Source organism: Pongo abelii, chromosome 2, assembly GCF_028885655.2.
Source record: "Pongo abelii isolate AG06213 chromosome 2, NHGRI_mPonAbe1-v2.0_pri, whole genome shotgun sequence".
Lineage (NCBI taxonomy): Eukaryota > Metazoa > Chordata > Mammalia > Primates > Hominidae > Pongo > Pongo abelii.
The window spans coordinates 136321915-136335683 of NC_085928.1; the positions used below are offsets into that span (position 1 = coordinate 136321915).

General features: G+C 39.6%; 1 protein-coding gene across 6 annotated transcripts in view; it reads left to right on the forward strand.

Moving 5' to 3' along the window:
• SATB1 (SATB homeobox 1) overlaps positions 1-13769 on the forward strand; it is a 96682-nt gene that overhangs the window by 17893 nt on the left and 65020 nt on the right. For 2 of the 6 annotated variants that reach the window (XM_054552536.2, XM_063722170.1), the window contains exons 2-5: positions 6138-6372; positions 10011-10187; positions 10956-11082; positions 11850-11973. In XM_054552536.2, the coding sequence (XP_054408511.1) occupies positions 6162-6372; positions 10011-10187; positions 10956-11082; positions 11850-11973 (639 nt within the window). In that variant the 5' untranslated portion in view covers positions 6138-6161. Of the gene's footprint in view, positions 1-1682; positions 3511-6137; positions 6373-10010; positions 10188-10955; positions 11083-11849; positions 11974-13769 lie in introns of those variants that run through there. The other 4 variants (XM_054552538.2, XM_054552537.2, XM_002814020.6 and 1 more) reach the window with 4 other exon arrangements.

Consider the following 13769-nt stretch of genomic DNA (forward strand, 5'->3'; position numbering starts at 1 on the left):
TTGGGCTTTTTACTAAAAATTTGCCTTAAATTTCTTTTCCTATTTTTGATGCTGTGTTTTCTGTTTTATTATCACATGTTCATTCTTTTGCTCAAGGCTTGGGTTTGTGTGCCACGATTCACGGTTGCCTTCCCAGATTTTGACTAACCTTTCTGGTTTGTGGGTGAAACTTAGGTGCTACTAGAGTGATATATTTTCATTGTGTTTCTCCTAAACTTACTCTCCCCCAGGAGGCCATCATTTCCTACACTTTTCTGCTTTACCTTTTGGCTTTTCTTTAGATTTGTAATGTAAACGGTGTGCCTAAGAGTGTATTGGTGGCTTTACAGAGCTTAATTTGCATATTTACCTTTTATCTCAGTACTTGTGCTAACTTGTTGCTTTTTTGTGTAACAAAATGTTTATCTGACTGATTTTTCTCTTTTCCCTACCAGCATATTCTGAAAAATAATTCTTATTTTTGTTCATGATTAACTGCCTTCAGGATGCTAAAATGGTAAAACTAAAACCTAAGCGATAAATGATGCATTTCTATTTTGGGTTACATTGTAATATTCTTTATTTTTACATGAACTATATTTAATAGATTGTCTAAATAATAGGATCATACTTATGTGGTAATGACCGTTTATCTAACTGGGTAACCTACCCTAGATTACAGCAGAAGTGTTTATTGCTACAACAGATGTATTTACCAACCCAAACTTTCCTCTTTTGCCTAGGGTAAATTATTTGAATGATGGCATCTTTTCCTTTATAATAAGAAGTCAGGTCTCTTTCAAGTGACCCAAATTTTGTTTAACTCGGCCACGTATTTCTTCTTCCAAAGTATTCTATGGCTCAGAAGTGAGGGCGATTTGAACCAACGTCTGACTAGTACAGAAAGCTCTTACTCAGTTCTTTCTAATGTTGGCTCTTCATAGTTTAAGGACCACCCTCCTTAGAGGATAAACACTCGGAGCGTTTCGAGGCTCCTGGCCTTTATTGCTGTACGTTTCTGCACCCTCCGTGCTTCTCCGGAGAGATCTGCCTTCCGTCTGTACCCCTCCAGCCACTTCCTGATGTCTCCCTACCTCAGTCCTCAGCGCCTGTCACCTGCGTATCCGCGCCCTTCTCCCACTGGGCCGGTGCGTCTCCCTGTCCCCCCACCTCGCCTGTCCCTCTGCGACGCTCCAGGCGTACTCCTTTTTGTGGCTTTTGTGGTATGTGGGTGGTTGGTTAGTTTTCTCCCCTGGCCCTCGCCCCCTCCTCCCCGTCATTTTCTTTCCCCCCGCCCCCCGTGCCCGTCCTGCCCCTCCTCCCTCCCCGCTCCCACTCACACACCTGCCCCTGCCGCCAGCGCGCCGCGCGCTCCCCTCCCCGCTCCGGCGGACGCTGCCAGGGAAGCCCCCTCTCCTCCTCCCCTCTGCGCCCTCCCTGGCGCGTCTGGCGGCGGCCGGCGCTAGCCCTCGCGCAGCGCCCTGTTATTCTGGGTATTGTGTGTAATAAATGTCGGGCCGCCTCACTCTAATCAAGCTCATTACAAATTCTTGCGCGCCCGGGGCCGGAAATCGTGCGCTCCCCCCCTTCCCACACTCATTCACTAGTTACTTGTCTTTCGGCTTTTTAACTCGCCGCCCCCGCCCCCTCCCCCAATCCCGGCCCTCCAGCCCGGGTTTTAATCTCCATCCCTTTTCCGCCCGCTCCGTGCACCCTGCCCCCCCACGCCGCCTTCCTCCTCGGCTCCGCACCCCCTTCCTCCTCTCCTCCCCCCTCCTCCTCCGCCGCCGCCGCCGCCACTTTCTCGCTCGCTCCCGTTCCCCGGACGCGGCGGATGAGCCGGCCCCGCTGGGGAAGGCTCCGGGCGGCGGCGGGCGGCCGGGAGGAGGCTGCGTGCTCGGGGCTGGGGCTGCGAGCGGGGTGATTTTGTATTAAAATGAGGAGGAGGAAGAAGAGGCACCCACAGCGGCAGCGGCGGCGGCGGCGGCAGCAGCAGCAGGAGCAGCGGCGGAGAGGGCTGCAGCCCGGGCGGACGCGCGGAGCCGAGCGGGGCACGGCGGCGGCAGCGACAGCGGCCGGGATGAGTCAACTAATAATTTAATGGGGGCAGAGACGGCAGCGAGGGGGAGAGCTAGCGAGGGAGAGAGCGAGAGAAGCAGCCCCGTCCGGGGACGCGCTCACACTCACGCACACACACAAACACACACACACCTCTCCCTGTGCCACCCAGCAACACCCGGCCTCGTCACAACAACAACAGCCGCGGCCGCCCTCTAGCCTGCCCGGGGGCCCAGCCGAAAGCCAGGGCGACTCTAGAGGACGCTGCCCGCCCCCCTCTTTCATTTCAGGAAACTCCTGATCAGTTTTGTTGGGGTTTCTGGGTTTCTTTTCCCCCAAAGTCCTAGTGCCATTGTGGTGCTCGTTGTTTACCTCGGACTCTGGACGAGTGAGAGCTTGGCGACTTTTTGGGGGGAGGGGGCGGGGAGTTTGTCGCTGCCTAGGCGGTGGAGGTGGCTGGGGGTGCCTTCTGATCTTCTTCCTCCTCCCCCTCCCCCCGAACCTCTTCTCTCCTCACTTGCTGGGACCCCAGACGCTCACAGCCCCGCGTCAATGGGCAGGGAGAGGGTCCTTGGGGCTGTTGTCAGCGAGGGCAGAATCAGAAGTGGCATTTTAGTGCCTTTCCGGGGCTTTTCTCGCGACCCTCTGCCCCCCACCCTCGCTGTCCCCCGCTAGATGCCCTCGTTGGGGGTGCGAGGCTGTGGGGAAAAGTTTAAGGTTCGTTAATATTAGTCGCGATTGTTGGGGAGGGGGGTGGGGGTGATTGGAAGGGAGGCGAGGTGGCCTTCCCAGTGCGCGTTCTTCGGGGTTATTGAAGAATAATATTGCAAGTGACAGCCAGAAGTAGACTTTCTGTCCTCACGCCGAAGAACCCGAGCGAGCAGGAGGGAGGGAGAGACGCGAAGAGACCTTTTTTCCTTTTTGAAGACCTTGTCCGCAGTGATTTTTTTTTTTTTTTTTTTAAAGAGAATCCTCAGTCACCACCTCGTTTCCCCAGCACCATCACAGTGTACAGCTCATAACGGGTTTTGCTTTGTTTTTACGATTTCCCCCCAACGAATCACTTGTCAGATCAATTTTATCTTTTTCCTCCTCCCTGCTTCCCACTCTCCCCTCCTCCCCATCGCAAACCCCGTTCTCTGAGGTTAGACATTTTACAAACCCATATATGTTGGTTTTCGAATTGTGATTTTTATTTAAACTCCTTTCTCATGGCTACTCTTCTAGACGTTTATTTCTGCCCTTCCCCCGCTTAGGGGGGCGGGGGTAGGGAAAAGGAAAATAATACAATTTCAGGGGAAGTCGCCTTCAGGTCTGCTGCTGTTTTTTTTTTTTTTTTTTTTTTTTAATTAAAAAAAAAAGGACATAGAAAACATCAGTCTTGAACTTCTCTTCAAGAACCCGGGCTGCAAAGGAAATCTCCTTTGTTTTTGTTATTTATATGCTGTCAAGTTTTGAAGTGGTGAGTTTCAGGTCGGTTTTGCTAATTTCACTCAGTAAAACTGCAGTGTTTCTGTTTCTAGATAGTACTTTGCTTCTTTGTCTCTTTAAAAGGTCACAGTGAAAGCTTGGCCTGGATCGTGCTGGCCATATGGAATGGATAAGGGCACAATCTTAAAATGTGATTGTGGGGTTGTGTGGGGGTGAAGGAGGCGATCCAGCTAGAAACTCATTGAAAAGGATCTCACTTTGCAAAAAATCGGTTCTTAACTAGAATTTCGAGATTTTCTTTCTTTTTAAAGGAAATAATTGTTGTTACTGAGTTCACTGTTTTATTCAGTAATTATCATATATGGTCTTAGTTTATGGGCAGATAAATGGGATTTTCAGAAAGTAGCTTGCTTTCTGTGTGGCAACCAGACATTACACTAAAATGGGTTGTAACATGTGTAACTCAAAAGAAACTCTTCAGCCTGGCATCTGTTGAGACCATAGTTAGTTCCTGCTGCTGTCATCCAGGCAGGCCTGTTGGAGGTTGCTCTTTTCAATTCCAAACTGAGGTTTGGTGAACTTTAGCCCGGGCATAGAGTTAAAATGAGTAAATTGGGTGTTTTATGGACATTTAATTTTGATTTGTAATGTAAAGCTTTTTACACCACGACTTAGTGTTTAATAGATGCTTATAGGTGGGTATTCAAAGGACAGTTTTTCATGACCTATATGATACTTTAGATTGTCAATACATTAAATTATAATGTATCACTTTCATTTGCTGTACAGTTTCTAGTGTTGTTAAGCCTCATGATTACTTAATACGTTTTATAGCATTAACTTTGATGCTGTTGGCTACACCCCCTCCCTTTTTTTCCACTTAAATTGCCCCAAGGGCTAAAGATTTTTCTTTTCAAATCATATGTTTTAAAATTCATCTTCTGCTCTAGCATGAGGCAACCAATTTCAGAAAAAGCAGCTCTGTGTTATCCACATGAAACATTATAAAGAGTGTTTTGAATAAGTTAATAATCATCTCTTTCTAATTTTGGCTTTAGACTGCAGTTTAATATAATGGAAAAGAGTAATCTTGCTAAAAAGTGGTTTAAAAAGGCACATTTATTGTTAATGAACCTCATAACCAAAAACAGATGGGACCTCTATCAACGGTAAACCTTTAGTTCTCAGTGTGCCACTCTGGAGTACAAAGATAAATAGCCATTAATTTTTCTCAAACTTTATAGTTCTTCAACTGGCATTCTTAAGGTTGCTTTTAAACTTCCAGATTATCATTGCTGCCCCCCTTTTCTTGATTATATGGTAAGAAGTAGGCTATGGTTAAACAGAAGAAAAAAATATTTACAGAAAAGCCATGCTAATACAAACTGGCTTTCAACAAATCCAGATTTAAATAGCTCCAGTGTAAGAATTTACAACAAAAACAAGCTATGTCAAATTACTAGACAGCTAGGAAAAATGGTAATTATTCTCTCTTGTTTTCCTAAATATGATCCCTTAGTTTCATAAGCTCAATATTTCAAATACCATCAAAGTTCATAAAATAATTCTACTTACGTGTTCTTATCAATTCTAATTAAAACTATACTTTAAAAATGACTTTGATATTGTCTAATCACTTTACTATAAATGATGGGAAAATTGATATCTAATATATAACTGAAAATAATTATCTGTTAATTTTTTTGAAGTTAATTACACTGTTAACGCCATTGCATGCTGACGTTATTTCTGAATACTGGATATTTTGTTTTACCAGTATCATCAAGGTTTTTTGTTTGTGTTTTGTTTTTTTTTTTAATTGAGCTTGGCACTTCAACCTGATGTGCATATCACGAAGTGTATTCAATTTTTTAAAAATATTTATTGTTAACAGCCCTCTATTACTAATGGACACCTAAATACTAACTCTAAAACACATGAGTTTTAATGCATCAGTACGTTGGATATTTGAAAACCCTTCACTTCTTCCTGTTTCTTTAGGGGTAAACTGATCCAATCACATCTTTGACCCAAAACTTGACTAGATCTGTCACATACTCTTGGAACTTTGACAGTAGAAAACTTTTTCTATGCATTAATTTACAAAAGCCAATGGGGAGTTTAAAAAGCAGTTAGATGTTTGTTACCTTCTTTTGAGATGGTTTATGTTTTTTCTCATAAGAATTAATATACATACACATATAAAATATATACATATGAAACATATACATTAGATTTCTAATATTTTGAACTGTGATCATCTTTCCATCCTTTATTAAAGTGTTTCTGTTGTATTTTGTAATGAGTTTCTAGTTGTTAAAAATTGGGACTACATAAGTACAATTTGCTATTTTCTTTTTAGCTATACTTGTAATAATTCTTGTTCTAAAAGTAAGCCCATTTTTCCCCACTTAGTTTTTTTATAGGTCAATTACCTTTTTATTCATGTGTATTGGTACAGTTTCCACAGATCATTTTGTTAATTTGAATAAGAATGTAAGGCTATCATCTAGAAATACAGTAACATCTGTATCATATCTAGATAGGCCATTTTACAAATACATTATATTTGTGGAGAGATATCTAGAGCTAAAATATTTACATAGGACACATATATACACGTAGGTCCCCACCCAATTATAACATGTCTTCTTTTTAAATTCTGGCAGGTGATCTTTAGACAGTGACTGAGTATGGATCATTTGAACGAGGCAACTCAGGGGAAAGAACATTCAGAAATGTCTAACAATGTGAGTGATCCGAAGGGTCCACCAGCCAAGATTGCACGCCTGGAGCAGAACGGGAGCCCGCTAGGAAGAGGAAGGCTTGGGAGTACAGGTGCAAAAATGCAGGGAGTGCCTTTAAAACACTCGGGCCATCTGATGAAAACCAACCTTAGGAAAGGTAAATACTTTCAAGCCAAATCTTGGAAAGCCGAAAGCCCTGTTGTCTACACAAGGCCACACTGTGTGGGGGTGGAGTGGCAGAACATGTTTTGTATACTCTGCCTTTATTCTCCTTATGGTCTTACATTAGTTACATTCTGGGTCCTTAGTATCAATCATGTTGGAAAGTATAGGCTCCATGCTTGGGTGGAGCGTTTTACTATAGACTGGAATCATGGAACATTTTGGGTAATAAGGACTGAATTAAATATAATGGTTTTAGTTTTGGCAAGGGTCCATTCAAAAGGTGTTATAGTAGAGGATTGTAGGCGGCTGTTTCTTTAAAATAACCTGATTAAGAATAAAACACTTAGGTGATGTGAGAGTTACCCTAGCTTCTTCCTAAGATTCTTAGTTGTAGGGCAGTTTCAGAGATCTTGGAAATCTTATGTAGAAGTTTGGTAATGTTATTTTTTGTGGCTTATTTTCTTAAGAGCAAATTCATTAGCAGTAAAAAATCTGATGATTCTAGTTTTTGATTTTTGTTTTAATTGCGTATTTTTGATGAAGAAAGAACAGATTTAGGCAAGTTTATAAGGGGAAGATGTGTAACTGTGTGACTCTTTTTCTTTTCTACCAATATTAAATTGATGCAGTTTAACAACTTTGACTGTGTTTAACAGTGTTGTTCCTGTAAAGCAGTGCCTACTCTGGGTGTAATGCATGTGCCTCATAAGGAGTTTCATGTTGTGTCTGAATAACATGTATAGGAATCAGATGTTCCTTACATTTGCTAAGCAATGGATAAAAATGCTATATTTTAGCAACCAAGGATATTAAGTAGATAAAGTTAGAAGGCAGAGGAATTTCATTGTGTTTGATGCATAACATTTATCATACAATCATTTATTTTTTCCTTGGTTTGGCGAAAACAAAGAATATATTGATCCTGAAATGAACAGACACAGCAGTCCGTATTGTTAGATCTTTATCTATTAAAAATGGGAAAACAGCACTTCAGCAAATTCTTTGGCCTCTACTCATGATTACCCTATTTATTGATTGTTTGCCAAGAATGTATGCATCTTAAGAAAGCCAGGGTAAGAGCATTAAAAATATAATTTATTACGGCTTTTCAAACAGAGTGCATTAATATCGTACTGTGAAGCACTGGGGCTCTATAAAAAAGACTTTCTGACGCCTGCAAACATGTAAGTTCCATAAATTCCTAAATAGGAGATTTCAGCTGTCTCTGGTATTATGTGATATTTGCACAGCAAACTTTAATGCCAGGACAGTTTTAGACAAGGATTCTACAGACTTCACTGCTCCTTATGGCAGACGTGCTGTTTACACAGGCTCATAAACCTTCAGCAAAAGCTTCTAAGACTGCCTTCAGGTTTAAATCATGTGGTATTTTTAGCATTCAGCAGTGACCAGTGCTCTCCCCTTTAAATGCTGGAAGGTTATGAAGTTGCTGTAGTTGGAACTCTCACCAAACACTAGCACAAATAATCAGACAGTTCAGAAAAGGCTTATGTTCAGCATTACTCCCAGGAACGGGAGGGTAACCGCAACAGTTTGCTAGAAGGTCTGTAATTAGATAGTACTATTGTCACTTTATAGCCATCTTTATTATTTTAGGGTACCTCTAAACATGCTCAATAAAATCCACAATAAATCCAATATATTTCAATAGTTTGAAAACCCTGCAGTTATTTCATAGATCTAAGGAAAAGCATATTGTAGAGTACATCTGATTCATCCTACAAAAGGAAAAATAAATGTATATGTTTTTGTTGTACTTACCCAACTCTTTGAAGATATCAGGACAGGAGGAGGAAGAACTAAAAGTACAGTAAATTCACTTCCTGCTCAAATGCTTTTTGGTTTTGTTTTGTTTTGTTTTGGATGTATTCTAAAAATGCAGTTTAATTGTAGGAGGGTCTCAGATACTCCAAATAACAAAATTGCTAAAGTCTTTTTGTGGGTTTTTATTAACATTTTCATCTTATTTTTCATGTGCATGGTTTCTGTCTGACAGGTGCTAGATGAAAATTATGGCTGAGATGAGAAAACACTACTAAGAAAAAGGGATTGAATGTTTTTATTTGTTTAGGCGATTTTGCCAAAATATCTTCAAACCAAGGAAGGAATTACCAGTTTGCATATTACTATATTTGCTATGGTCTCCCCAAGTTGTCTTCCGATCCCCGACGGGTTCTCTCTCTGGTATAAAACAGCTGAATGAATGACAAAAATATTGGCAAGCTCTGTGGCTTGTTTTTCATGCCTAGCCTGTTGGTACCTCCGAATGAGTTTGAGTTTTTCTAAGTAAACCTAAAGGGTTTTGTCAGACCTAGAATCTCTTGTGAACAGTTCACTAAAGCTTTGGTGAAGACTCACATGTAGAAAGATGTGGCTGTTTTAGTGCCGGCTTTTGTTCAGCAGAAACGAGCAAATAGAGAATCTTTGAAGGGCCTCTCTGGTGTCAGTAGGAAATCCTGATTTTTAGCTACGGTTGGTGTGCACTAAGACATCTTCAGAAGTTGGTATGATTCTGTGAGTCCAGAGGACAGAGCTTATAGAGGCGTTAGTATTGTAGGACTAATTGTGGATCCTGGGTGCCCTGTTAAAGTAACCCTTGTCATCATTTATGCTAAAGATGATACCCTTCTGGCAGTTTGCCACAGTACAATTCAGATGCATCTGCTTTTAACCCTTTTCCGTTATCATTGGAAGTCTGACAGTGCGCTGCGTAAACACCTTGTGTACCACAGCATTCCGTAATACCAATTTCTAGAAGAAGCCTCTTTCTAATAGTAGTGTGGCCTGTGCTTATTAATCATCTGGCTACTGAGTTACTATATTGGATTAAAATATATAAAGAGAGAGCACACCAAATCTATGCATATTCCTTTATCCAAGTATATCAGTTTCCTTTTCTGTCTCTCATTTTTACCTTATTTACTGTAACAAAGATTGTTGATTTTAAAGACTTATGGGTACCGTGCTCTCTTTTTAGTTAGGTAGGTTAAATGAATATTCATAAAAGCAAATGTTATTTTTCTACATTATGCAGACATTGAAATTGTGTATTATGAGCACCAGTTTGGTTAAGTACTTTTTGTGGAACCAGTTAGAGTTAATATCTAAAAAAGGAAGAAAATGAAAATTCGTGGTCAAAGATAATTTGTTTGGACACAAACCCAGGAAAAGTTTATTATTAACAAAATCATGTAAGCAGTAGAAAGGTGGGTTCTTCTGAAGATAAATAGTGAGTTATGTTTGCATACTGTATACTTCTCATAGCAAATTAGAGAAGACACATTTATTTCTCTTTCGTCACCATTATTATTTGATCAGAAAGGTAATTCTGCATTCATTGCTTTTGGAAAATGCACTGTTAATTTAGAGCACAACTTACCTTAGGACCAAGTTCATATTCTACTTAAATATTTCTGTTACAACTTTAAATAATATGAGAATGTATATATTTGTGTGCATTTGCCTGTAGTTCTGTACCCAGTCTGCCTTGGAAGCACAGTGAATCTCTTGTGATTATTTATTTTCATGGCTAATTTTTCCTCCCCCCCATCCACAAGCTGTATTTCTGAAGATTGTTGGTTTTCCATCTCTTCTTCATCTTTTTGATAGGAACCATGCTGCCAGTTTTCTGTGTGGTGGAACATTATGAAAACGCCATTGAATATGATTGCAAGGAGGAGCATGCAGAATTTGTGCTGGTGAGAAAGGATATGCTTTTCAACCAGCTGATCGAAATGGCATTGCTGTCTCTAGGTTATTCACATAGCTCTGCTGCCCAGGCCAAAGGTAAATAATGTGTACGTGGGGTTGGAAAAATTGCTTGGCATTCTTTGTTTACCTTGCAGAGAAAGCACTGAATATTTTTATTCAAAGAACTGTAGCCTGTGTATTACATTGGTTCCTTATAGGCTGTGGCTTTAAAAAATTGGCTTAATTCAGTTTGGTTTAGTTAACACACATTTTGCTCATGTGGAATGTCGAGGTAGATTTTTTTTTTTAAATTACTTCAGCTGAATCATTAGTATGCTTATTGACCTTAATAATCTGCTCCACTGAGGACCCACAAGGAAGTGAGGAGTGTATTTGAGCAGATGGACTGTTGAGAGTCAATTTGCATTTATGACTGAATATCTAGTTCTGTTTCTTTTATTCTGTTTCTGATGGTTTTATGGGCTGTAAAGTATTTTTCAATGCTGATTCCCACTGCAATAGAGAATCTTATCTAAATTGTAAAGCCATTTAGAACTGGTTCAGCTATGTCTTATTAGAACTTCCTGTAAGTTAGGAAAATGTGGCCTTATGCATAGGTTTTATTGATGGGGTTTTATTTCCAAAATAATAACAACCCTACAGTCATTTACATAATTTTACAATTTGGAAAGCTAAGCTGTGAATATTTTCATTGACCTGCCTTTTAGAGGGAAGGGAATCATTCAAACAGAAATAACGGTATTACTTGTGGTAGGAGTAGTAGAAAAGAAAAGAACACCCTTCTGCTAGATATATTATCTGAGGGTAAAATATTTATTGACATATTCTCTTTATCTGAAATAGGGCTAATCCAGGTTGGAAAGTGGAATCCAGTTCCACTGTCTTACGTGACAGATGCCCCTGATGCTACAGTAGCAGATATGCTTCAAGATGTGTATCATGTGGTCACATTGAAAATTCAGTTACACAGGTGAGTCAAGACAGCAAATCTAGGGTGAAACATTCTTCTTACCTGGTCTTTTGAAATGAAGCATTTCTCTCTGGTTGACCTTCAATTTTTTTTAGTCTGTGTTTCAGAAAGGTTAATACAGATCAATTTTGTTACCCTACCCTTCTGCCTTTTTTCCTAACTTCAATGTATAATTTAAAAGCAATCCCCCCCCCACACACACACAAAAAATGTGTAGGTTTGTGGAGGTTATCAAAAGACAAGACTTTTTACGTTTAGTCAATTAAATAATGCATCACAAGAAGGCATTTTACATAAAGTTTACTTAAGAAAAAAATGTTTTTGCATATCATGAACAGTGCCATCTGTGTACATTTTGTGAAAGACTGTCTTATTCACTATTACCACAGTCTTATTTATTTATTTATTTATGATTTTAATTCGTATGAACAGAGTAATGAAAGGAAATCAGTTAATACATTAAAGCTTTTCACGATGGCTCAGGAGAAAGCAGTACACCTTAAATTGTCTTCCCAAGCGCATCAGAGCAGGAAGGTAGAAGTAACATGAAAAAATAGCCACCACAGGCAGCTGATGTATAATTCATGCATCGATACAGCAGATGTGTTGTATAAAGTAATTAACTAATCGGAACAATCAGGAGACCGAGAGCAATCTCCAGATGCATCTGTTTGATGCGCAAAATGAAATCTGTCTGTCTTAAAGGAATGTTCTGCAGCGGGATGCAATCTTGTAATAATCCCCTTTCTAATCTATGTCTCAAATAGTTGCCCCAAACTAGAAGACTTGCCTCCCGAACAATGGTCGCACACCACAGTGAGGAATGCTCTGAAGGACTTACTGAAAGATATGAATCAGAGTTCGTTGGCCAAGGAGTGCCCCCTTTCACAGGTACTTAGCATAGCATGTAATAAATAATAAGACATCATGGGCAACCCTGATTTGAGGTTTGATGGAGCTCCCTGGTTTAAAGCAACTGGTATCTGAAGGAAGAATCTGCCAAAAATGCAAAGTGACTTGACCACTGGTGACCTTTTAAAATATGCCTGATTCCTTGTGAACAGAGCCTATAGGCTTTTTCTCCCTTGGGGAAAAGAGCCAAAGGACTGTTTACAGGAAGAACAGTTCTGTGGAAGACTCCGCTGGCTAATTTTTAGATTCGTCTTCTGAGTGCTATTAGCGTGATGGCTACATTCTCCTGAATGCCCTTATTTAAGAAAGAGTCGAGGTGGTACTACTCCCACAAAGCTTCGGTGAGAGGGAATGGCAGTGTCTGTTAATGTGTAAAACTTCACCGTGCTATCTGAGTAAAATAACAGTACAATTCTTGGATACTTTACTCATTACCAAAAAATTAAAAGTATTTTGGTACAAATAATTATTAAAATAATTACTCTTAACTAAAGGTTGAATAGTTGTTAATTCATTAGGATTTTGTGACCAGTTTTGTGGCTTTGGTTTACTTCTTTTCTGTTTTTTTAAGTGGAATTTTCTTTTTTCCCTCTGAGATGCCTGTCATACCATCAGGGATTTTTGAAATGAAATAAAGATTTTTTAATTATTTTCCTTGATTTCTTTTTTTAGAATAAATTTGGTGGAGGGCAGCTAAAACGCTAGATAGAGACTGCCTACCTGCTTATAGACAGAAAATCAAACATCATTTTTGATGAAACTCAGCTGATTTCAAATAAAAAAGAAAAAGGATGCCGTGAACCTGCTCTTAAAGGGCTGCTTTTGTGGTCACCATGTAAATGTGTTATAGTCATCCCCTCAGTACTCAAACCCATTTTAAGGCCATTCCATGATACAGTATAATTAAAATGTTGGTCCAACTAGATTTTTACCAAATTTTTAATGCTATCTTTTAATTTGAGTTTTAATTCTGAATATTAATCTTAGCCATTTGAACTTGAACTGTAGGACGCTGCTGTAAACATTTCTGCAGTTGAGAGATCTCAAAGTGTATTTCTGCTATATTCTGAGTAGCAGATATTCTCAAAATGTGTTTCTAATGTGAGGCTCATGAAGATTATTGGGTACCTTTGAAGGGAATCTTGTCAGCTTTGTGCTTCTGTTTCATAGAAACTCCATGCATTTCAGATTTGCTAAGTTACATTCCAACATTTTTACTTTGATATTTGCTAGAAATTTTAGGAATGAAGCAAATGAATTAAGTTTATAATTAATAGCTTCCTATATTCTTCTAAAATAAGCTGTAGCCACAGGTTACATATTCTCTGTATTGTTAAGTGTCCGTTTCTTGCAATTCAGAGAAAACTCTTATTTGTCATTTCAGTTATACCTACAGCTAATCTCCTATCTTCCCTCTCACCCTTGGAATAGAGAGGATATGAATTTATAACCATCAAATAAAAGTAATTTAAATTAATTAATCACAAATGAATAGGATGATAGAATAAAAGGGTGACTCTTACTTCAGGGACTTTGTTTCGCAGACAACTCCAGATAACATGTTACATGGTTGCTAACATTTGAAAATTTGAAATGATCTAGAAATAAACTTTTTAAAAACTCAGTTAAAATATAATGTAAACACCCAGTACTGGAATCGCATGTGTCTTTATGTTACTAAATGTCCCATTGATCTTGGAGGCATATTCAGACAAAGACTTAAGGCATTTACTATGAGCTGAAGAAGAGGATGTCGGTACAAATATTTATTGATA